Below are 25,939 nucleotides of genomic sequence, written 5' to 3'. Positions count from 1 at the left end.
ATAGCTTTTTTGGAGGCGGTATAGTACCGCATGATTCATTAGTATTAGGAGAACTGTATGGGATCCATCCCAGGGAAGTGTCTTCTTTGACTGTCGGTACTACAGCTTTTTTAGAGGCGGTATAGTACCGCATGATTCATTAGTATTAGTAGAACTGTATGGGATCCATCCCAGGGAAGTGTCTTCTTGGACTGTCGTTACTATACCTTTTTTTTAGAGGTGGTATAGTACCGCATGATTCATTAGTATTAGTAGAACTTTATGGGATCCATCCCAGGGAAGTGTCTTCTTTGACTGTCGGTACTATAGCTTTTTTAGAGGCGGTATAGTACCGCATGATTCATTAGTATTAGTAGAACTGTATGGGATCCATCCCAGGGAAGTGTCTTCTTTGACTGTCGGTACTATAGCTTTTTTGGAGGCGGTATAGTACCGCATGATTCATTAGTATTAGTAGAACTGTATGGGATCCATCCCAGGGAAGTGTCTTCTTGGACTGTCGGTACTATAGCTTTTTTGGAGGCGGTATAGTACCGCATGATTCATTAGTATTAGGAGAACTGTATGGGATCCATCCCAGGGAAGTGTCTTCTTTGACTGTCGGTACTACAGCTTTTTTAGAGGCGGTATAGTACCGCATGATTCATTAGTATTAGTAGAACTGTATGGGATCCATCCCAGGGAAGTGTCTTCTTGGACTGTCGTTACTATACCTTTTTTTTAGAGGTGGTATAGTACCGCATGATTCATTAGTATTAGTAGAACTTTATGGGATCCATCCCAGGGAAGTGTCTTCTTTGACTGTCGGTACTATAGCTTTTTTAGAGGCGGTATAGTACCGCATGATTCATTAGTATTAGTAGAACTGTATGGGATCCATCCCAGGGAAGTGTCTTCTTTGACTGTCGGTACTATAGCTTTTTTGGAGGCGGTATAGTACCGCATGATTCATTAGTATTAGTAGAACTGTATGGGATCCATCCCAGGGAAGTGTCTTCTTGGACTGTCGGTACTATAGCTTTTTTGGAGGCGGTATAGTACCGCATGATTCATTAGTATTAGTAGAACTGTATGGGATCCATCCCAGGGAAGTGTCTTCTTTGACTGTCGGTACTATAGCTTTTTTGGAGGCGGTATAGTACCGCATGATTCATTAGTATTAGTAGAACTGTATGGGATCCATCCCAGGGAAGTGTCTTCTTGGACTGTCGGTACTATAGCTTTTTTGGAGGCGGTATAGTACCGCATGATTCATTAGTATTAGGAGAACTGTATGGGATCCATCCCAGGGAAGTGTCTTCTTTGACTGTCGGTACTATAGCTTTTTTGGAGGCGGTATAGTACCGCATGATTCATTAGTATTAGTAGAACTGTATGGGATCCATCCCAGGGAAGTGTCTTCTTTGACTGTCGGTACTATAGCTTTTTTGGAGGCGGTATAGTACCGCATGATTCATTAGTATTAGGAGAACTGTATGGGATCCATCCCAGGGAAGTGTCTTCTTTGACTGTCGGTACTATAGCTTTTTTGGAGGCGGTATAGTACCGCATGATTCATTAGTATTAGGAGAACTCTATGGGATCCATCCCAGGGAAGTGTCTTCTTTGACTGTCGGTACTATAGCTTTTTTGGAGGCGGTATAGTACCGCATGATTCATTAGTATTAGTAGAACTGTATGGGATCCATCCCAGGGAAGTGTCTTCTTGGACTGTCGGTACTATAGCTTTTTTGGAGGCGGTATAGTACCGCATGATTCATTAGTATTAGGAGAACTGTATGGGATCCATCCCAGGGAAGTGTCTTCTTTGACTGTCGGTACTATAGCTTTTTTGGAGGCGGTATAGTACCGCATGATTCATTAGTATTAGTAGAACTGTATGGGATCCATCCCAGGGAAGTGTCTTCTTTGACTGTCGGTACTATAGCTTTTTTGGAGGAGGTATAGTACCGCATGATTCATTAGTATTGGTAGAACTGCATGGGATCCATCCCAGGGAAGTGTCTTCTTTGACTGTCGGTATTATAGCTTTTCTGGAGGCGGTATAGTACCGCCTGATTCATTAGTATTAGGAGAACTGTATGGGATCCATCCCAGGGAAGTGTCTTCTTTGACTGTCGGTATTATAGCTTTTCTGGAGGCGGTATAGTACCGCATGATTCATTAGTATTAGTAGAACTGTATGGGATCCATCCCAGGGAAGTGTCTTCTCCACTGGGGCGTGAGTGGCTCCAAAATAGCCGGCGTCACAAGCCGGCGTCTTACGCTAGGTAGCACAATGCCGCCTCAGTCTCGCGGAGACCGCGGGCTGCAACATATGACCCGCACATGGCCGTGGCGTCATGGCGCCCTCATTAGCAGGACACACTGAAGGAATCAAGGCAGGGAGGAGAGGAGGACGGGCAGCAGGGGGGAGGAAGTGAAGTCCAGAAAAAAAGGCAGGCGGGGAGGGCGAGGGAGAGGGAGAGAGAGAGAGTGAAGAGTCAAAGTGCAGACGCTACATGTGGCGCTGGAGGGAGTGATCTGGTTATGGAGGGGGACAAATTCTCAGGTAAGACCCACTGGTGGGACACATGTGCTTCTTCGATAAGTGAGCTCTTTCACAGAATGGCTTTTTCGTGGCGCGGCCTGCCTCCAGTTTGGTATTTTCCACTCTCTCATTCTGTGCTCTTTGCTGACTGCACGCTTTCTTTCTTTTTTTAGGGGGGGGGGGGGGGGGTTCAGTTCTGCAGTTGTTATCTGCTCGCACATGATCTTTTTGCCCTCCATTTTCCAGAAGTAGTGTCACGCGTAAACTACTTCTTGTTTGGTGTGAAAACAGGAAAAGAGCCGAGAATGTTTGAACAATACTACTTTTGTCCCTCGTGGCTCCGTGCGGCTCGCTCACACAGGATGTAGAATAAAGCCTGCACTTATGACAAAGAGTGGATTTGCTGTGGAGTCATCACTGACTCACTATTAGTGACCAACCTGGGATAGGCTCCAGCACCCCCGCCGACCCAAAAGGGACAAGCGGCGGGAAAAAAATCGTAGTCATGTTTAAAGCAGCTAATATTGCTGCTGTTATTGCATTGTCAGGGCTGGTCTCCTAAAGCTTTAGTAAAACGTGGCAATATTCCATTATTCTGTCTCGCTGGTCCTTCTTACTCAAACTTGGTAATATTCCATTATTCTGTCTCGCTGGTCCTTCTTACTCTACATATACACTATATTGCCAAAAGTAATTGGTCACCTGCCCTCACTCACATATGAACTTGAAGTGCCATCCCATTCCTAACCCATAGGGTTCAATATGACGTCGGTCCATCTTTTGCAGCTATTACAGCTTCAACTCTTCTGGGAAGGCTGTCCACAAGGTTGCGGAGTGTGTTTATTGGAATTTTCCACCATTCTTCCAAAAGCGCGTTGGTGAGGTCACACACTGATGTTGGTCGAGAAGGCCCTGGCTTTCAGTCTCTGTTCTAATTCATCCCAAAGGTGTTTATTTAGGGCTATATAAGTAAACATTGATTGATTGATTGATTTATCGGGTTCATGTCAGGACTCTGTGCAGGCCAGTCAAGTTCATCCACACCTGACTCTGTCATCCATGTCTTTATGGATCTTTGTGCACTGGTGCACAGTCACTGACCTCCTAAAAGCGGTCCATTCTTTCACAAATGTTTGTAGAAACAGTCTCCATGCCCAAGTGTTTGATTTTATGTCCTATGATTAGGACACCTGATTATGATAATTTGGACGGATGGCCATAGTGTGTATGTGTTCCGCAAGAACTTGGGATTGACCAGTGTCTTTTATTCCCTGAGAGGAAAACTGGTTAGACGCAACAATATGCAGAACAGGCCAAAAGTTTGGACACAACTTTTCTTCATTCAATGAAATTTCTTTATTTTTATGACTATTTACATTGTAGATTGTCACTGAAGGCATCAAAACTACGAATGAACAAATGTGGAGTTATGTACTTAATAAAAAATGGTGAAATAACTGAAAACATGTTTTGTATTCTAGTTTCTTCAAAATAGCCACCATTTGCTCCGTCTACTGCTTTGCACACTCTTGGCATTCTCTCCATGAGCTTCAAGCACACCTTGTGAAGTAAAAAAAACATTTCAGGTGACTACCTCAAGAAGCTCATGGAGAGAATGCACGCGCATTAGCTTTAGGTGTTGTTAGCTAATAATAGCAATTTGGATAGCTTATGTTAGCTTTTATTGAGTGTATATTCTATCACAGGGGTCCCCAAGCTATGACCCGCGGGCCAGACCCTACCCGAAATCATTTCAAACCACAACAAAGCAATTGCAAAAGGACTGTATACATGTATTTATATATATATATATATATATATATATATTGGATTATCCAGAGAATAGTGCTCGATACCGTGGTAGAGCGCAATATATATATATATATATATATATATATATATATATATATATATATATATATATATATACATGTATATATATATATATATATATATATATATATATATAATATCCCTTCGCATTCATATTTCACTGTTTTTTTGCATTTTTGTTGCGTTTCACTTGATTGTAAAATATGTCAATCAAGAGGGGGTGTGGTATTCATATTTTGTCAATATTCAGTGTTTTATCATTCATAGACAAATGTAAAAATTCCATTCCGTTTTTTAAGGCGGCCTGTCATATATTTTTTAGCATTCGATCAGACATTATTGTGCGGTTTTGTATTAGTATCCCTAAAAATAAAAAACCGGCCCCCCGGCACATTTTTTTTTCTCTAAATATGACCCCCCCCAGTCAAAATAATTGCCCAGGCTTGATCTAGACTATCGGGGCGAGATTAGTTCCCAGGCGTTAACGGAGATGAAAAAAAAAAAACATAAGCGATGATGTCATTTCTCCACACGGGCAGACATGTGACCTCAGATGACCGCTCCAAGTTTGACAGAGTGCTGATATGTCAGCCTTGTGGCCACCATTTTCCATCCCATCAACTCACATCATTCGGCAAGTTATTAATTTATGATTTCAACATATGCACATGCTCTTTAGATATCCAGACAATGATTGATTTGGCCTCATTGTTTGTCCTCCCTTTTTCTTTCCCCCCTCAATTCTGCTTCTTCCCCTCGGCCAAAATCTCTTCCGGCTAATCTGCTTCCCGCTTAGAAGTGGTGTGCTTTTATTCCAAAGCGGTCCACAGAGATGATGATGATGATGGTGATGATGATGGAGGCTGCAGATGAGCTCTCCCATTCACGGTACAGTCAGCTGCGGACACATTGGCACCCACGGTCAGCGCGGGGTCAAAGGTCACGCTAAGCGAGAAGGGTCAGAAAATGACATCTTTCCAAGCTATCCGGGAGGAAATGGAATAATTAGCGGGTCGCTTACAGCTCCTACATTTGGTCATATGAATACATTTACTTTTGAAGTATACTATTAAAACGTGTATTTATTATTACTAAAATAAAGTAATATTTTTTATTATTATTATCATTATTATACAAACCCTGTTTCCATATGATTTGGGAAATTGTGTTAGATGTAAATATAAACGGAATACAATGATTTGCGAATCCTTTTCAACCCATATTCGGTTGAATGAACTACAAAGACAAGATATTTGATGTTCAAACTCATAAACTTTATTTTTGCAAATAATAATTAACTTAGAATTTCATGGCTGCAACACGTGCCAAAGTAGTTGGGAAAGGGCATGTTCACCACTGTGTTACATCATCTTTTCATTTAACAACACTCAATAAATGTTTGGGAACTGAGGAAACTAATTGTTGAAGCTTTGAAAGTGGAATTCTTTCCCATTCTTGTTTTATGTAGAGCTTCAGTCGTTCAACAGTCCGGGGTCTCCGCTATCGTATTTTACGCTTCATAATGCGCCACACATTTTCCATGGAAGACATGTCTGGACTGCAGGCGGGCCAGGAAAGTACCCGTATTCTTTTACTACGAAGCCATTGTGACATGTGCCTTGGCATTGTCTTGCTGAAATAAGCAGGGGCGTCCATGATAACGTTGCTTGGATGGCAACATAAGTTGCTCCAAAACCTGTATGTACCTTTCAGCATTAATCTTGCTTTCACAGATGTATAAGTTACCCATGCCTTGGGCACTAGTACACCCCCATACCATCACAGACGCTGGCTTTTCAACTTTGCGCCTATAACAGTCCGGATGGTTCTTTTTCCCCTTAGTCTCGAGGACACAACTACAACAGTTTCCCCCCCCAAAAAATTGAAGTGTGGACTTATCAGGCCACAGGACACTTTTCCACTTTGCATCAGTTCATCTGAGATGAGCTAGGGCCCAGCGAAGCCAGCGGCGTTTCTGGGTGTTGTTGATAAATGTCTTTCACTTTGCATAGTAGAGTTTAACTTGCACTTACAGATGTAGCGACCAACTGTAGTTACTGACAGTGGCTTTCTGAAGTGTTCCTGAGCCCATGAGGTGATATCATTTACACATTGATGTCGCTTTTTGATGCAGTACCACCTGAGGGATGAAAGGTCCGTAATATCATCGCTTATGTGCAGTTTTTTCTCCAGATCCTCTGAACATTTTGATGATATTGCAGACCACAGATGGTGAAATCCCTAAATTCCTTGCAGTAGCTGTTTGAGAAATGTTGTTCCTAAACTGTTGGACAATTTGCTCACGCATTTGTTGACAAAGTGGTGACCTTCGCCCCATCCTTGTTTGTGAATGACTGAGCATTTCACGGAAGCTGCTTTTATACCCAATCTGTCATGATCCACATCTCGGATCATGTCATATTCTGGTTTTGGTTCTGTTTTGTATATTGTTTTGTTTTGTGACTCCCTTAGTTCCTGGTGGCACTTCCTGTTTCGTTCCGTTTCTATAGTTACCCATTAGTGTCACCTGTCTCTTGTTTGTCGTCACACACCTGATTTGTGATGATCTTCTTATTTAAGACCGCCTTTGTTTGACATTCGTCCTCGGATTTTTATTTGCTTGTTCCACGCAACGGTTGACGTCGCTCTTCCACAATGTGGTGAAAACTACTTTTGTTACTTGTTAGCTTCCATGCTATTCCTGTTTAGTTTATGTCCCTAGTTTACATACTAGCGCTTTCTGTTTGTTTTGTCTAGTGCCTTCGTGCAAGTGCGTTTGTTTTTAGTTTGTTTTATTGTATCAATCAATCAATGTTTATTTATATAGCCCCAAATCACAAATGTCTCAAAGGACTGCACAAATCATTACGACTACAACATCCTCGGAAGAACCCACAAAAGGGCAAGGAAAACTCACACCCAGTGGGCAGGGAGAATTCACATCCAGTGGGACGCCAGTGACAATGCTGACTATGAGAAACCTTGGAGAGGACCTCAGATGTGGGCAACCCCCCCCCTCTAGGGGACCGAAAGCAATGGATGTCGAGCGGGTCTAACATGATACTGTGAAAGTTCAATCCATAGTGGCTCCAAGACAGCAGCGAGAGTCCCGTCCACAGGAAACCATCTCAAGCGGATCAGCAGCGTAGAGATGTCCCCAACCGATACAGGCGAGCGGTCCATCCTGGGTCCCGACGAGCGGTCCATCCTGGGTCTCGACTCTGGACAGCCAGTACTTCATCCATGGTCATCGGACCGGACCCCCTCCACAAGGGAGGGGGGGACATAGGAGAAAGAAAAGAAGCGGCAGATCAACTGGTCTAAAAAGGAGGTCTATTTAAAGGCTAGAGTATACAGATGAGTTTTAAGGTGAGACTTAAATGCTTCTACTGAGGTAGCATCTCGAACTGTTACCGGGAGGGCATTCCAGAGTATAAAAAATTATTGTTCCTACCTTACGCTGTGTCCATCTTCGCTGCACCCACGGGAGAGCGCAAACCACGCCACGGTGCCAGCAAAGCGTCACACAATCATGGCACCCACCTTTTTTCCAATTAGCCCGCTCACCTGTTGGATGTTCCAAATAAGTGTTTGACGAGCATTCCTCAACTTTCTCAGTCTTTTTTGCCACTCGTGCCAGCTTTTTTTGAAACATGTTGCAGGCATGGGATTCCAAATGAGCTAATATTTGCAAAAAATAAGTTCGAACGTTAAGCATCTTGTCTTTTCAATCTATTCAATTGAATATAAGTTGAAAAGGATTTGTATTCTGTTTTTATTTACCATTTACACAACGTGACAACTTTACTGGTTTTGGGGTTTGTAATAGCTTTTTTGGTAATATTCCGAGTTGTTGCAATTAGAACCATTATAGGATTGTTGGTAGTTGTGGTAGTAGTTGGGGTTGTGCTATTATTAATATTGACAATAATAAGAACTATGGACCAGCTCTATACTCTCGGCAGGGTTCTTGAGGGTGCATGGGAGTTTGCCCAACCAGTCTACATGTGCTTTGTGGACTTGGAGAAGGCATTCGACCGTGTCCCTCGGGAAGTCCTGTGGGGAGTGCTCAGAGAGTATGGGGTACCGGACTGTCTTATTGTGGCGGTCCGCTCCCTGTATGATCAGTGCCAGAACTTGGTCCGCATTGCCGGCAGTAAGTCGGACACATTTCCAGTGAGGGTTGGACTCCGCCAAGGCTGTCCTTTGTCACCGATTCTGTTCATAACTTTTATGGACAGAATTTCTAGGCGCAGTCAAGGCGTTGAGGGGTTCCGGTTTGGTGACCGCAGGATTAGGTCTCTGCTTTTTGCAGATGATGTGGTCCTGATGGCTTCATCTGACCGGGATCTTCAGCTCTCACTGGATCGGTTCGCAGCCGAGTGTGAAGCGACCGGAATGAGAATCAGCACCTCCAAGTCCGAGTCCATGGTTCTCGCCCGGAAAAGGGTGGAATGCCATCTCCAGGTGGAGGAGGAGACCCTGCCCCAAGTGGAGGAGTTCAAGTAGCTAGGAGTCTTGTTCACGAGTGGGGGAAGAGTGGATCGTGAGATCGACAGGCGGATCGGTGCGGCGTCTTCAGTAATGCGGACGTTGTATCGATCCGTTGTGGTGAAGAAGGAGCTGAGCCGGAAGGCAAAGCTCTCAATTTACCGGTCGATCTACGTTCCCATCCTCACCTATGGTCATGAGCTTTGGGTCATGACCGAAAGGATAAGATCACGGGTACAAGCGGCCCAAATGAGTTTCCTCCGCCCTCTCCCTTAGAGATAGGGTGAGAAGCTCTGCCATCCGGGAGGAACTCAAAGTAAAGCCGCTGCTCCTCCACATCGAGAGGAGCCAGATGAGGTGGTTCGGGCATCTGGTCAGGATGCCACCCGAATGCCTCCCTAGGGAGGTGTTTAGGGCACGTCCAACCGGTAGGAGGCCACGGGGAAGACCCAGGACACGTTGGGAAGACTATGTCTCCCAGCTGGCCTGGGAACGCCTCGGGATCCCCCGGGAAGAGCTAGACGAAGTGGCTGGGGAGAGGGAAGTCTGGGTTTCCCTGCTTAGGCTGTTGCCCCCGCGACCCGACCTCGGATAAGCGGAAGATGATGATGATGATGATGATGATGATGAAGAATATTATCACAACAATGCAGCACTAGACTTGTCCAGGGTGTACCCCGCCTTCCGCTCGATTGTAGCTGAGATAGGCACCAGCGCTCTCCGCGACCCCAAAGGGAAACAAGCCGTAGAAAATGGATGGATGGATGACAATGCAGCACTATTGTAGCTCAAAGGCTCATAAGTAATGCTTAATGTCACCACCAGATGGGGGTGCTGAGTTAAAAAGCTTTAAAACAAAAATATGCTTAAAAAAACATGCATTACATTTTATTGCTCAGTCATCTTATTTTTAACACTGCTGTAAAAATATGTTGGGGAGGGCGGGCAAAAAGGACAAGTGAAACCTGCGGCCTGGACTACATGGACGTGTGTTTTGGTCGTCGCCATGGAAACGTGCTGAGCAGAACAATATGTAGGGTCAATGAGGAACCATAACGCTGTCTCGTTAAATTGGTCAAGTAAGACGTTATCCAGTGGAGAGAAGGAGGACTATTGATAAACCGTCTCCATGGAGGATGGCTGTGCACACCACACACATGCGCACACACACACACACACACACACACACACAGACAAATTAGAATCATGTTGCCAACAGGTGCTGCATTGAAGCAGTATGTGCAAAGCTGCAGAGCTGTAGGCCGCGTGCTGCTGGTATTACATTTGGCTCAAAGGCAGCTGTACTTGCACTCATGCGTGTGCACGTACTCATGCGTGTGCACGTGGGTATTTGGGGCAGTCTGCGGTCGTCATCGCAATACTTTCCACCGCTCACATTCAGCTGGAACGGACAGTATTTTGGTGCATGAGCGCCCACATTTTTACCAGTAACATGTACTATCACATATAATCATGTCGTACTATCATTATTAAAGGCCTACTGAAATGAGATGTTCTTATTTAAACGGGGATAGCAGGTCCATTCTATGTGTCATACTTGATCATTTCGCGATATTGCCATATTTTTTGCTGAAAGGATTTAGTAGAGAACATCCACGATAAAGTTTGCAACTTTTGTCCGCTAACAAAAAACGATTGCCTTTACCGGAAGTAGCAGAAGATGTGCGCGTGACGTCACTGGTTGTAGGGCTCCTCCCATCCTCACATTGTTTGCAATCATGGCCACCAGCAGCAAGAGCGATCCGGACCGAGGAAAGGACAATTTCCCCATTCATTTGAGCGAGGATGAAAGATTCGTGGATGAGGAAAGTGAGAGTGAAGGACTAGAAAAAAAAAAAGAAAAAAAAAAGACGAGAGCAGTGGGAGCGATTCAGATGTTATTAGACAAATTTACTAGGATAATTCTGGAAAATTCCTTATCTGCTTATTGTGTTAATAAAAAGGCCTTGCCTGTACCGGAAGTAGCAGACGATGACGTCACAAGTTGATGGCTCCTCACGTCCTCACATTGTTTATAATGGGAGCCTCCAGCAGCAAGAGCTATTAGGACCGAGAAAACGACAATTTCCCCATTAATTTGAGCGAGGATGAAAGATTCGTGGATGAGGAAAGTGAGAGTGAAGGACTAGAAAAAAAAAAGACGAGAGCAGTGGGAGCGATTCAGATGTTATTAGACAAATTTACTAGGATCATTCTGGAAAATCCCTTATCTGCTTATTGTGTTAATAAAAAAGCCTTGCCTGTACCGGAAGTAGCAGACGATGACGTCACAAGTTGATGGCTCCTCTTGTCCTCACATTGTTTATAATGTGAGCCTCCAGCAGCAAGAGCTATTCGGACCGAGAAAACGACAATTTCCCCATTAATTTGAGCGAGGATGAAAGATTCGTGGATGAGGAAAGTGAGAGTGAAGGACTAGAAAAAAAAAAAGAAAAAAAAGAAAAAAAAAGACGAGAGCAGTGGGAGCGATTCAGATGTTATTAGACAAATTTACTAGGATAATTCTGGAAAATTCCTTATCTGCTTATTGTGTTAATAAAAAGGCCTTGCCTGTACCGGAAGTAGCAGACGATGACGTCACAAGTTGATGGCTCCTCACGTTCTCACATTGTTTATAATGGGAGCCTCCAGCAGCAAGAGCTATTAGGACCGAGAAAACGACAATTTCCCCATTAATTTGAGCGAGGATGAAAGATTCGTGGATGAGGAAAGTGAGAGTGAAGGACTAGAAAAAAAAAAGACGAGAGCAGTGGGAGCGATTCAGATGTTATTAGACACATTTTCTAGGATAATTCTGGAAAATCCCTTATCTGCTTATTGTGTTAATAAAAAAGCCTTGCCTGTACCGGAAGTAGCAGACAATGACGTCACAAGTTGATGGCTCCTCTCGTCCTCACATTGTTTATAGTGTGTGCCTCCAGCAGCAAGAGCTATTCGGACCAAGAAAACGACAATTTCCCCATTAATTTGAGCGAGGATGAAAGATTCGTGGATGAGGAAAGTGAGAGTGAAGGACTACAAAAAAAAAGAAAAAGAAAAAAAAAATCGAGAGCAGTGGGAGCGATTCAGATGTTATTAGACACATTTACTAGGATAATTCTGGAAAATCCCTTATCTGCTTATTGTGTTAATAAAAGAGCCTTGCCTGTACCGGAAGTAGCAGACGATGACGTCACAAGTTGATGGCTCCTCTCGTCCTCACATTGTTTATAATGAGAGCCTCCAGCAGCAAGAGCTATTCGGACCGAGAAAACGACAATTTCCCCATTAATTTGAGCGAGGATGAAAGATTCGTGGATGAGGAAAGTGAGAGTGAAGGACTAGAAAAAAAAAAGAAAAAAAAAGACGAGAGCAGTGGGAGCGATTCAGATGTTATTAGACAAATTTACTAGGATAATTCTGGAAAATCCCTTATCTACTTATTGTGTTAATAAAAGAGCCTTGCCTGTACCGGAAGTAGCAGACGATGACGTCACAAGTTGATGGCTCCTCACGTCCTCACATTGTTTATAATGAGAGCCTCCAGCAGCAAGAGCTATTCGGACCGAGAAAACGACAATTTCCCCATTAATTTGAGCGAGGATGAAAGATTCGTGGATGAGGAAAGTGAGAGTGAAGGACTACAAAAAAAAACAAAAAAAGAAAAAAAAAAGACGAGAGCAGTGGGAGCGATTCAGATGTTATTAGACAAATTTACTAGGATAATTCTGGAAAATCCCTTTTAAAGTTTAATGTGAAAAAAATATGGTAAATTGCATTGATTTCACCTTAAAATGTAGTATATATCACTGTAAATGGAAAAACTGTACTGCTGTTTTATGGTAAAAAAAAATAATTTTACTGTAAAATTTACATTTGTTTTTTTTTTTACTTCAAGTAAAAAACCCTGCAATTTTACAGTAACATTTTGGCTCCTGAGCTGCCAGTTTGTTTTTGTTTTTAACCACAAATTAACAACGGTAGATTTTTTGGGTGTATTACTGTACATGCCAAAACGTCACCATAGTTTATAACAGTAAAAAAAAAAAAAAGTAAAATTTTTTTATTTAGAGAAAATTGCTGTAAAACAGGGGTCTCAAACTCAATTCACCAGGGGGCCACTGGATGCAAAGTCTGGGTGAGGCCGGGCCACAAGAAAAGATTTCTTAAAAAAATATAGTTTTAAAAATCATTATTTTTAACACAAAACAAAATCAAAATATTTATGAACAAAATGAGGATAAAGAAATGTGAGGCAATAAAAATGAAATAAATTAAAAACACAAATACCGGTTTGAATTGGTCCAGGTTATCGGGGTCTGTTATTACTGACGGACAGGTGTCACGATGCGACTGCAGCCAGGCACGTTAGAAAACCCTCGTCTCCATGGCAACGTCTCACTTACTTGCCGCTTTTCCACTAATGCAGTGGTAGGCAACCCAGAACGTTGAAAGAGCCACTTTGGACCTAAATAACAAAAATCGTTTCTGTTTGGAGCAAACGGGAGGAGAGGAGGGGGGAGGGGGAGAAGGGGGGGTTCTCTGCTTGCATCATGCAAGTGATGTCAATGTTCGGCCCTCGAGAGCCACATACCACACTGTGATTGGTAGATTCCTTCAGCTCCGGACACAACGCTGTTAAGCGCCATTCGTACAAAACTTGCGGACCGCTCTAACATAAAAACTTTCATATTAAGGTGGGGGCCGCAAAATAAAGTCTCGCGGGCCGCGTGTCTGAGATCCCTGCGGTAAAAAGACAGTAAATTTCACAATTTTACCATGAAATCTTTTGCTACTTTTACATTGCACAATTTGATGGATAACTTGCTTTGAAATCATTATTATTAGTATTTATTTATATTTAAAAAATGGTTTGAATATTGGATAATGCATAATTAGACAATATTTTAGTTAAAGGGGGACATTATCACCAAACCTATGCAAGCGTCAATATATACCTTAATGTTGCAGAAAAAAGACCATGTATTTTTTTAACCGATTTCCGAACTCTAAATGGGTGAATTTTGGCAAATTAAACGCCTTTCTGTTTATCGGTCTTTAACACACCCGCCGTTTTCATTTTCACATTACAAACACCGGGTCTCAGCTCTGTTATTTTCCGTTTTTTTCGACAATTTTTTGGAACCTTGGAGACATCATGCCTCGTCGGTGTGTTGTCGGAGGGTGTAACAACACTAACAGGGAGGGATTCAAGTTGCACCACTGGCAAGAAATCTGCCGCCAGACCGCCATTGAATGTACCAGTGTCCTCACATTTGACCGGCGATGCTAAGACAGACATGGCACAGAGATATATGGATAACCTGCAGATGCATTTGCAACGATTAAGTAACGATTAAGTAACAACACTAACAGGGAGGGATTCAAGTTGCACCACTGGCAAGAAATCTGCCGCCAGACCCCCATTGAATGTACCAGAGTGTCTTCACATTTGACCGGCGATGCTAAGACAGACATGGCACAGAGATGTATGGATAACCTGCAGATGCATTTGCAACAATTAAGTCAACAAAATCACAAAGGTGAGTTTTGTTGAAGTTGTTGACTTATGTGCTAATCTGACATATTTGCTCACGGCATGACGGCCAGCTAATCGATGCTAACATGCTACGCTAATCGATGCTAACATGCTATTTACGTTAGCTGTATGTACATTTGAAACTAGATACCCACATTTAATGCGAAACAAACACTTACCAATCGACGGATTTAAGTTGCTCCAGTGTCACAAGATGCGAAAGTCCTGATCGTTTGGTCCGCACATTTTACCGGCGATGCTAATAAGGCAGCCATGCTATGGGCCACTTCATTAGGTACACCAACGCTAAGGCCGAATAGAGTCAATAGCTATTCGCTCAATAGCTTCAATTTCTTCTTCAATTTCGTTTTCGCTATCTGCCTCCATACTCCGACCATCTGTTTCAATACACGCGTAATCTGTTGAATCGCTTAAGCCGCTGAAATTCCGAGTCTGAATCCGAGCTAATGTCGCTATATCTTGCTGTGGTAACCGCCATGTTGTTTGTATTGGCAGCCCTGTATGACGTCACAGGGAAATGGATAGTGGTTTCGAAGATAGCGAAAATAAGGCACTTTAAAGCTTTATTTAGGGATATTCCGGGACCGGTAAAATTTTGAAAAACACTTCAAAAAATACAACAAGCCACTGGGAACTGATTTTTATCGTTTTTAACCCTTTTGAAATTGTGATAATGTTCCCCTTTAACATAATCTGCGATTACAAGGAGTACATATATCGTTTTTCTCCCCAAAATAGGAAGAAACAATACATTTAGTAAGAAAAGTTGCAGTACTTTATTGATACATATTATTTCCAGGCTTTCGAGGGCCAAATGAAATGAGTCTGACACATGTGTTCTAGGAGTAGGAACTGTAATAGTTTAGTTTTAGTGGCAATGGTATTAATCTAGAAGTAGTAGCAAGAAGTATTAATTGCTCCTCTCTTTACAGTACTACTGCAGTTTAGTACTGTACTCGATAGGTTGTTTACTTTTGAGCAGAGCGGCTTCTCACACTTGTCTCTCCGTGCCGCGCTGTGTTTGTACTCATTCATTCATCCTCTGGAGGCAGTTATCACGCCGCGTTGCCGTGACGACCAAAACAATAAGCACACCTCACATGGAAGTCATCATGGCAGCTTGTGTTCATTTGGGATCGACTTCTCATTGTCATCACCGTTTCCATCTTGGAGTGCACACAAATACAACGACTTCAGTCAATATCATATGATGAACTGCTGTTGTTGTGTGTGTGTGTGTGTGTATGTGTGTGTGTGTGTGTGTGTGTTTAACCAAATCCTTTTCAACTTATATTCAATTGAAAAGACTGCAAAGACAAGATATTTAATGTTCACACTGAGAAACTTAGTTTTTTTCTAAATAATCATTAACTTAGAAATTGACGGCAGCAACACATTAAAAAAAAGTTGTCACTGGGGCATTTTTACCACTGTGTTACATGGCCTTTCCTTTTAACAACACTCAGTAAACGTTTGGGAACTGAGAAAACCAATTTTTGAAGCTTTTCAGGTGGAATTCTTTCCCATTCTTGCCTGATGTACAGCTTAAGTTGTATTAAGGTCTTCGTTGTGGTATTTTAGACTTCATAATGCACCACACATTTTCAATGGGAGACAGGTCTGGACTACAGGCAGGCCAGTCTAGTACCCGCACTCTTTTACTATGAAGTGGCTTGGCATTGTCTTGCTGAAATAAGCAGGGGCGTCCGTGATAACGTTGTTTGGATGGCAACATATGTTGCCGGGGCGGTGTAGCTCGGTTGGTAGAGCGGCCGTGCCAGCAACTTGAGGGTTGCAGGTTCCATTCCCGCTTGCGCCATCCTAGTCACTGCCGTTGTGTCCTTGGGCAAGACACTTCACCCACCTGCTCCCAGTGCCACCCACACTGGTTTAAATGTAACTTAGATATTGGGTTTCACTATGTAAAGCGCTTTGAGTCACTAGAGAAAAGCGCTATATAAATATAATTCACTTCACTTCACTCCAAACCTTGTTGATCATGATTTTGTTTGGCCATGTGCTGTTTGTTTTTTGGACACTCAGTTCCTGTTTTTGCACTTCCTTGCTTGATTTGTTACCATGCCAACCAATTAGTTTCAGCTGTCATGTCACGCACCTGATTTTGTTTTGACCCACGCACCTTTTCAATCGCCTGTGTTATTTAAACCGAAATTTGCCAGGAAGTCAGGCTGGCAACTTTACCTTTACTCACGTCATGCCATGCTACCTCTGTGCCTCATGCCGATGCATAGTTTTGCTTCTTGTCCTGCCACGTAAGTTTTGTTTATTAATGCCACAGTTGGTGTCTTTTTTTTATTTTTTTTTGAAGCATGAACTATAATAAACAAGAATCTCATGGGTAGCAGAGGTATAGTATGGATGGAGTGAAGAGAGGTAATGTCACCAGGATGAACAACAGAAACAGACCGGCTTAAATAGCTGTGACCTGATCAGTGAAATCAGGTGCGAGACTCAAAACGTGAAACGAATTGTTTGGAATGGTAAGAAATCAAACAAGGAATTGCAAAATCAGGAACTGAGTGTCCAAAAAAAACAAACAGCACATGACCAAACAAAAACATGATCAACAGACATGACAGTATGTACCTTTCAACATTAATGGTGCCTTCACAGATGTGTAAGTTACCCATGCCTTGGGCACTAATGCACCCCCATACCATCACAGATGCTGGCTTTTCAACTTTGTGTCTAAAACAATCCGGATGTTTTTTTTCCTCTTTTTTCTGGAAAACATAACGTCCACAGTTTCCAAAAACTATTTGAAATACCTTTCCACTTTGCTTTAGTCCATCCTAGATGATCTCGGGCCCAGCGAAGCCGGCAGCGTTTCTGGGTGTTGTTGACAAATGGCTTTCGCTTTGCATAGTAGAGTTTTAACTTGCACTTACAGATGTAGCGACCAACTGTAGTTACTGACAGTGGTTTTCTTAAGTCTTCCTGAGCCCATGTGGCGATATCCTTTACACACTGATGTCGCTTTTTGATGAAGTACCGCCTGAGGTATCGAAGGTCCGTAATATCATCGCTTACGGGCAGTGATTTCTCCAGATTCTCTGAACCTTTTGATGGTGAAATCTCGAACTCCCTTGCAATAGTTTGTTGAGAGATGTTTTCTGCAACTGTTGGACAATTTTTTCACGCATTTGTTGACAAAGTGGTGACTCTCGCCCCATCCTTGTTTGTGAATGACTGAACATTTCATGGATGATGCTTTTATACCCAATCATGGCACCCACCTGTTCCCAATTCGCCGTGGTGCGGATCATGTTTTTGTGTTTTCTGTTAGTTTTGGACTCCTTTTGTTCTTGTTTGTGCACCTGTGAGTTTGTTTTAGTCCCCATGGTTACTTATGATTTTCACCTGCCTGTGTTGTTTGGGACACACCTGTGTCTAATCAAGAGACGACTATTTTAGTCTACCTTTGTTGATACCTCCTTCTGGTTTCATTGTTTGCGTCACGTTCGGACCTAGTAAGTTTTCTTGTTCCGTGCCATAGCTTCTGTTTAAGTCTTAGCTTCATGTTTGTTTGGCACGCTTGTCTTTTTGTTACTTTTCCTATGTTTTTGGTAGCTGGGAGATTTATGTTAATAAATCAAATCTTACCTTCACGCTGTCATCCGGAGCCGTCCCTTTTGCATCCCAAGGAGAACAACCCCGCAGCAAGCTGCACCCCCGTAAGTGACATGTTCGCCTAAATAAGTGTTTGATGAGCATTCCTCAACTTTCTCAGTCTTTTTTGCCACTTGTGCCAGCTTTTTTAAAACATACTTGTGACGGTTCGCTGGCATCGTGGTGATGCGGGTGCGTTCTCTCATGATGCAGTCGGTCTCGGACGCAGCGTAAGGTAGGAAATAGTCTAAAAAACAGACTAAGAACAGAAAACTTGCACCAGGCATAAAAAGGCAAAACAAAGAGCTAGCATGGGAGCTAGAAAACACGAAGCATGGCGCGGAAGCTAGCAAGTACAAAAACAGTTTTACCAGAGTCGGGAATCAGCGTCGTCACTTGTTGCATGGAACAGAAACTAGGAAGCGAGATCGAATGAACAGAAAAGGCAGGCTTAAATAAAGGTGGTAATCACGAGGCAGGTGCGCGTTTAAAATAAGAGGCAGGTGACACTAATGCGTGACTATGGCAACAGAACAAACAGGAAGTGCCACCAGGAACTAAGGAACACCAACAGAATACGATGCAAAGACGGCACAAAACCAGAATAAGACATGATCCGGGCAGCGGACCATGACAATGCTGCAGGGTTCAAATTCCAAATGAGCTAATATTTGCCCAAAATAACAACATTTTTCCAGTTTGAACGTTAGATATCTTGTCTCTGCAGTCTATTCAATTGAATATAAGTTGAAAAGGATTTGCAAATCATTGTTTTTATTTAGCATTTACACAAAGTGCCAACTTTACTGGTTTTGGGGTTTGTATATGTTCTCATGACTCTATCACAGCAGCCATTTATAAAAGATGTCCTTGTCAGGCTTGTCCCTGACAGTTTGACTATGTTTTAGTTTTTTCCTCTACATTTGTCTTTGTTTCCTCCGTGTGTGTGGTGTTTCCTGTCAGAGCTCTTATTTTGTTGGTTTCCTGTCTTCCTCCCTGAGTGCTGTGTCCCCTCAGCTGCGGCTGATTGGCACCTGGCCACACCTGGTGTCAATCAGCCCGCTCCTATTTAGACCTGGTTTCTCCTCCAGTCTGGCTGGATTATTGTCGCTCCTGTCGTGTCAAAGTCATTTTCTACTTGTCGTTCTTACTGGTCGTGTGATTGCAGCGTAGCGGTAAGCTATATTTGGTAAATATTTGTAGCGTACTGTTTTTTGTTCCCTGCTTCCTATTTGTGTGTTCATAGCCTAGTTTGTTATCCGCCTCGTGTTTGTACCCTTTGTTTGGTTTTGTCTTAGTGTTTAAATTAAAACCCTGTTTTCTTACTCAGTGCCTGCCTCCTTCTCCGCATCTTGGGGTTCGTCACAAACTAACTCCGACAGAATAATCCAGCCAGACTGGAGGAGAAACCAGGTCTAAATAGGAGCGGGCTGATTGACACCAGGTGTGGCCAGGTGCCAATCAGCGGCAACTGAGGGGACACAGCACTCAGGGAGAAAGACAGGAAACCAACAAAAAGGGACGGCGTGGCGCGGTGGTAGAGTGGCCGTGCGCAACCCGAGGGGGCCTGGTTCAAATCCCACCTAGTACCAACCTCGTCACGTCCGTTGTGTCCTGAGCAAGACACTTCGCCCTTGCTCCTGATGGGTGCTGGTTGGCGCCTTGCATGGCAGCTCCCTCCATCAGTGTGTGTGAATGGGTAAATGTGGAAGTAGTGTCAAAAGCGCTTTGAGTACCCATTTATCTATTTAAAAACAACACACACGGAGGAAACAAAGACAAATGCAGAGGAAAAAAACTAAAACATAGCCAAACTGTCAGTCCTCTTGTCTCTGAGGAGTGCCGGGGGTCTCTGTTGCATTCTCGTGGTGTTCCAAAGTGACAGTTGTTCCAACAGATTGGATTAGCTCGGTCTGGGCTTGCAAGGACATGCCGTGGAAGGAAGTGGACTTGTCACACACACTTGTGTCTTTGTGTGTGTGTGTGTGTGTGTGTGTGTGGTTGTATAATAATAAGGGTGGGTTACTGGCTTGAGTGCATGCATCTGTTCCCCCCCACCCCCACCCCTAATGTTCATATTTGTGCATGCATTTGCCGTGTGTGAGTGGAATGGAATTGCACTCATGTGTCGGGACAGCACACACTTTAGCGGGAATGCGGGTGTGTCCCCGGAGTGGGATTCTCCACATGTCGCCATCTTAATAACACTGTACTGTACTGCAGATCGCTTTACTGTAAACTCCAGCACTGTCCCCCCCCCCCATGGACACATGCTTCTATATGTAGGTGCAGGCCTGACCCCTGCTGGGGGAAAGAAGCATTAAAGGCCTACTGAGATGAGACGTTCTTATTCAAACGGGGATAGCAGGTCCATTCTATGTGTCATACTTGATCATTTCGCGATATCGCCATATTTTTGCTGAAAGGATTTAGTAGAGAACATCCACGAAAACGTTGCGGTATGATGAAAAGTGCGCGTGATGTCACGGATTGTAGCGGACATTTTGTTCCAGCCCTGATCCTAGCTATAAGTCGTCTGCTTTAATCACATAATTCCACAGTATTCTGGACATCTTTGTTGCTGAATCTTTTGCAATTTGTTCAATGAATAATGGAGACGTCAAAGAAGAAAGATGTAGGTGGGTAGCGGTGTATTGCAGGTGCCTTCAGCAACACAAACACAGTCGGTGTTTCCTTGTTTACATTCCCGAAAGATGATGGTGAAGCTTTACAATGGAACAGAGCGGTCAAGCGAACATGGTTCCCGACCACATGTCAACCGGCAGGTCTCAGTGAGAGACAGAATGTGAAAAAAAAATCCAGAAATTCACATTGTAAGAATTTTGAAGAATTTATTTGTAAATTATGGTGGAAAATAAGTATTTGGTCAACCATTCAAAGCTCTCACTGATGGAAGGAGGTTTTGGCTCCAAATCTCACGATACATGGCCCCATTCATTCTTTCCTTAACACGGATCAGTCGTCCTGTCCCCTTAGCAGAAAAACAGCCCCAAAGCATGATGTTTCCACCCCCATGCTTCACAGTAGGTATGGTGTTCTTGGGATGCAACTCAGTATTCTTCTTCCTCCAAACACGACGAGTTGAGTTTATACCAAAAAGTTCTATTTTGGTTTCATCTGACCACATGACATTCTCCCGATCCTCTGCTGTATCATCCATGTATCCATTTTAGTACAAACTCGACTCGAAAGGCCCACTGAAATGAGATGTTCTTATTTAAACGGGGATAGCAGGTCCATTCTATGTGTCATACTTCATCATTTTGCGATATTGCCATATTTTTGCTGAAAGGATTTAGTAGAGAACATCCACGATAAAGTTCGCAACTTTTGTTCGCTAATAAAAAAGCCTTGCCTGTACCGGAAGTAGCAGACGATGTGCACGTGACGTCACGGTGTGTGGAGCTCCTCACATCTGAACATTGTTTACAATCATGGCCACCAGCAGCGAGAGCGATTCGGACCGAGAAAGGGACGATTTCGCCTTTAATTTGAGCGAGGATGAAAGATTCGTGGATGAGGAAAGTGAGAGTGAAGGACTAGAAAAAAAAAGACGAGGGCAGTGGGAGCGATTCAGATGTTATTAGACACATTTACTAGGATAATTCTGGAAAATCCCTTATCTGCTTATTGTGTTACTAGTGTTTTAGTGAGATTATATGGTCGTACCTGTACAACCTGTAGGTCGGAGAGGTGTGACCGCCAGTGTCTCCGAGGAAAACCACGGTTCTCGTCGAGGCAAAGCAGACGGGCTGAGTTTTTTTTTTTCCCCCCCCCCCTCTTCCGCGGTGTAAGCATCCGGCGGTCAGGGGCGGCCGGTGGGAGGAGGCAAGAGAGTTCATGTTTACAGTAAGAGCCGACTTATTAGAGCAGTGAAGTGAATTATATTTATATAGCGCTTTTCTCAAGTGACTCAAAGCGCTTTACATAGCGACACCCAATATCTAAGTTACTTTTAAACCAGTGTGGGTGGCACTGGGAGCAGGTGGGTAAAGTGTCTTGCCCAAGGACACAACGGCAGTGACTAGGATGGCACAAGCGGGAATCGAACCTGCAACCCTCAAGTTGCTGGCACCGCCACTCTACCAACCGAGCTATGCCGCCCATTACCACCATTTTCTCTGCCGGTTGACATGCGGTAGGGAACCGTGTTCGCTTGACCGCTCTGTTCCAGAGTAAAGCATCACCGTCATCTTTCGGGAATGTAAACAAGGAAACACCGGCTGCGTTTGTGTTGCTAAAGGCGGCCGCAATACACCGCTTCCCACCTACAGCTTTCTTCTTTGACGTCTCCATTATTCATTGAACAAATTGCAAAAAATTCAGCAACACAGATTTCCAGAATACTGTGGAATTAAAGCAGACGACTTATAGCTTGGATCATGCTGGAAAAAAATGTCCACTACAACCGGTGACATCAAACCGCGATGTTTAATATTTCATCATTGATATATAAACTATCAGACTGCGTGGTCGGTAGTAGTGGCTTTCAGTAGGCCTTTAACTAGAAGAGGCAATTACTGAAGGAATTGCGTGTGAATGCTCCCAATGCTGAAGTTGATGTGAAATGCTGACAGAATGTTGTATGAACGTAAGAATAGTTTGAATGTTGAGGAGCTGACGCTGAACTGAAATGCTAATGGGATGTAGGATGGATGTAGGAATCATTTAAGGGCATAAATGGTGTGAATGTTGAACAGTTTAATTTTCCAGGAAAATTGGAATTTGGTTCGGAACTTGGGAAAGTGTTTGTGGAGAGGCGGAGCCGACGGCGGGGCAGGACACGCCGGAGCCCTGCCCAAGATGGCGGCAAGGAGGCGGAGAATGCGGCGGAGCGACGCCGCAGTCTAATTCGGGTGCGTGGATCGCGCACCGGCAAACAATCAACTTATATCCTCACAGTGTATCTTCATCGTTGCTGTCTTCGGCTCGCTCTCTCTCTTCTGGCACTGCTGCGGGTTCTCCTCCTTCTGCCCCGATCTTTCCTCCTTCTCCACTTTTATACACTGTGAGGAGATAAGTTGATTGTTTGCCGGTGCGCGATCCACGCATCTAAATTAGATGGTGCGTCGCTGCCGGCACGCCCCGCCGCATTCTCCGCCTCCTTGCCGCCATCTTGGGCAGGGCTCCAGCGTGCCCTGCCCCGCCGTCGGCTCCGCCTCTCCACAGTGTCTCTTTGAATGTCCAGTATGAGTGGAATATGTTGGTGTTGGAATGGTTTGGCGCAATGGGAGAGTAGCCGTGTGCAACCCGAGGGTCCCTGGTTCAATCCCCACCTCGTCACGTCCGTTGTCTACAAATTACTCTCTGTTAAATGTAGCTAAGTTACAAGTTACTCTCCGTTAAATGTAGCTAAGTTACAAGTTACTCTCCGTTCAATGTAGCTAACTTACAAGTTACTCTCCGTTAAATGTAGCTAAGTTACAAGTTACTCTCCGTTCAATGTAGCTAACTTACAAGTTACTCTCCATTAAATGTAGCTAAGTTACAACTTACTCTCCGTTAAATGTAGCTAAGTTACAAGTTACTCTCCATTAAATGTGGCTAAGTTACAACTTACTCTCTGTTAAATGTAGCTAAGTTACAACTTACTCTCCGTTAAATGTAGCTAAGTTACAAGTTACTCTCCGTTAAATGTAGCTAAGTTACAAGTTACTCTCCGTTAAATGTAGCTAAGTTACAAGTTACTCTCCGTTCAATGTAGCTAACTTACAAGTTACTCTCCATTAAATGTAGCTAAGTTACAACTTACTCTCCGTTAAATGTAGCTAAGTTACAAGTTACTCTCCATTAAATGTGGCTAAGTTACAACTTACTCTCTGTTAAATGTAGCTAAGTTACAAGTTACTCTCCGTTAAATGTAGCTAAGTTACAAGTTACTCTCCGTTAAATGTAGCTAACTTACAAGTTACTCTCCATTAAATGTAGCTAAGTTACAACTTACTCTCCGTTAAATGTAGCTAAGTTACAAGTTACTCTCCATTAAATGTGGCTAAGTTACAACTTACTCTCTGTTAAATGTAGCTAAGTTACAAGTTACTCTCCGTTAAATGTAGCTAAGTTACAAGTTACTCTCCGTTAAATGTAGCTAAGTTACAAGTTACTCTCCGTTCAATGTAGCTAACTTACAAGTTACTCTCCATTAAATGTAGCTAAGTTACAACTTACTCTCCGTTAAATGTAGCTAAGTTACAAGTTACTCTCCGTTAAATGTAGCTAAGTTACAAGTTACTCTCCGTTCAATGTAGCTAACTTACAAGTTACTCTCCATTAAATGTAGCTAAGTTACAAGTTACTCTCCATTAAATGTAGCTAAGTTACAAGTTACTCTCCGTTAAATGTAGCTAAGTTACAAGTTACTCTCCATTAAATGTGGCTAAGTTACAACTTGCTCTCTGTTAAATGTAGCTAAGTTACAAGTTACTCTCCGTTAAATGTAGCTAAGTTACAAGTTACTCTCCGTTAAATGTAGCTAAGTTACAAGTTACTCTCCGTTCAACGTAGCTAACTTACAAGTTACTCTCCATTAAATGTAGCTAAGTTACAACTTACTCTCCGTTAAATGTAGCTAAGTTACAAGTTACTCTCCAATAAATGTAGCTAAGTTACAACTTACTCTCTGTTAAATGTAGCTAAGTTACAAGTTACTCTCCGTTAAATGTAGCTAAGTTACAAGTTACTCTCCAATAATTGTAGCTTAGTTACAAGTTACTCTCCGTTCAATGTAGCTAACTTACAAGTTACTCTCCATTAAATGTAGCTAAGTTACAACTTACTCTCCGTTAAATGTAGCTAAGTTACAAGTTACTCTCCATTAAATGTGGCTAAGTTACAACTTACTCTCTGTTAAATGTAGCTAAGTTACAAGTTACTCTCCGTTAAATGTAGCTAAGTTACAAGTTACTCTCCGTTAAATGTAGCTAAGTTACAAGTTACTCTCCGTTCAATGTAGCTAACTTACAAGTTACTCTCCATTAAATGTAGCTAAGTTACAACTTACTCTCCGTTAAATGTAGCTAAGTTACAAGTTACTCTCCATTAAATGTGGCTAAGTTACAAGTTACTCTGTTAAATGTAGCTAAGTTACAAGTTACTCTCCGTTAAATGTAGCTAAGTTACAAGTTACTCTCCGTTAAATGTAGCTAAGTTACAAGTTACTCTCCGTTAAATGTAGCTAAGTTACAAGTTACTCTCCGTTCAATGTAGCTAACTTACAAGTTACTCTCCGTTAAATGTAGCTAAGTTACAGGTTACTCTCCGTTAAATGTAGCTAAGTTACAAGTTACTCTCCATTAAATGTGGCTAAGTTACAACTTACTCTCTATTAAATGTAGCTAAGTTACAAGTTACTCTCCGTTAAATGTAACTAAATTACAAGTTACTCTCCGTTAAATGTAGCTAAGTTACAAGTTACTCTCCGTTCAATGTAGCTAACTTACAAGTTACTCTCCATTAAATGTAGCTAAGTTACAACTTACTCTCCGTTCAATGTAGCTAACTTACAAGTTACTCTCCATTAAATGTAGCTAAGTTACAACTTACTCTCCGTTAAATGTAGCTAAGTTACAAGTTACTCTCCGTTCAATGTAGCTAACTTACAAGTTACTCTCCATTAAATGTAGCTAAGTTACAACTTACTCTCCGTTAAATGTAGCTAAGTTACAAGTTACTCTCCGTTCAATGTAGCTAACTTACAAGTTACTCTCCATTAAATGTAGCTAAGTTACAACTTACTCTCCGTTAAATGTAGCTAAGTTACAAGTTACTCTCCATTAAATGTGGCTAAGTTACAACTTACTCTCTATTAAATGTAGCTAAGTTACAAGTTACTCTCCGTTAAATGTAACTAAATTACAAGTTACTCTCCGTTAAAT

The 25,939-nt window shown here is 42.7% G+C and overlaps 1 protein-coding gene across 2 annotated transcripts in view; it reads left to right on the top strand.

Annotated features, from left to right (window-relative positions):
* The window catches only part of LOC133541572 (septin-9-like), a 259,974-nt gene that overhangs the window by 75,751 nt on the left and 158,284 nt on the right, over positions 1-25,939 (top strand). Inside the window, exon 1 of one of the 2 annotated variants that reach the window (XM_061885050.1) lies at positions 2,372-2,551. The exons of the other annotated variant lie outside the window; for it this stretch is intronic. Within the exon in view, the coding sequence (XP_061741034.1) occupies positions 2,530-2,551 (22 nt within the window). The 5' untranslated portion in view covers positions 2,372-2,529. Of the gene's footprint in view, positions 1-2,371; positions 2,552-25,939 lie in introns of those variants that run through there. 2 annotated transcript variants of the gene reach the window in all.

Source organism: Nerophis ophidion, linkage group LG23 (assembly GCF_033978795.1).
Source record: "Nerophis ophidion isolate RoL-2023_Sa linkage group LG23, RoL_Noph_v1.0, whole genome shotgun sequence".
Taxonomy (NCBI): domain Eukaryota; kingdom Metazoa; phylum Chordata; class Actinopteri; order Syngnathiformes; family Syngnathidae; genus Nerophis; species Nerophis ophidion.
Note: the sequence above shows the minus strand (reverse complement) of the source record. Positions and strands in the feature narration are given on the sequence as shown.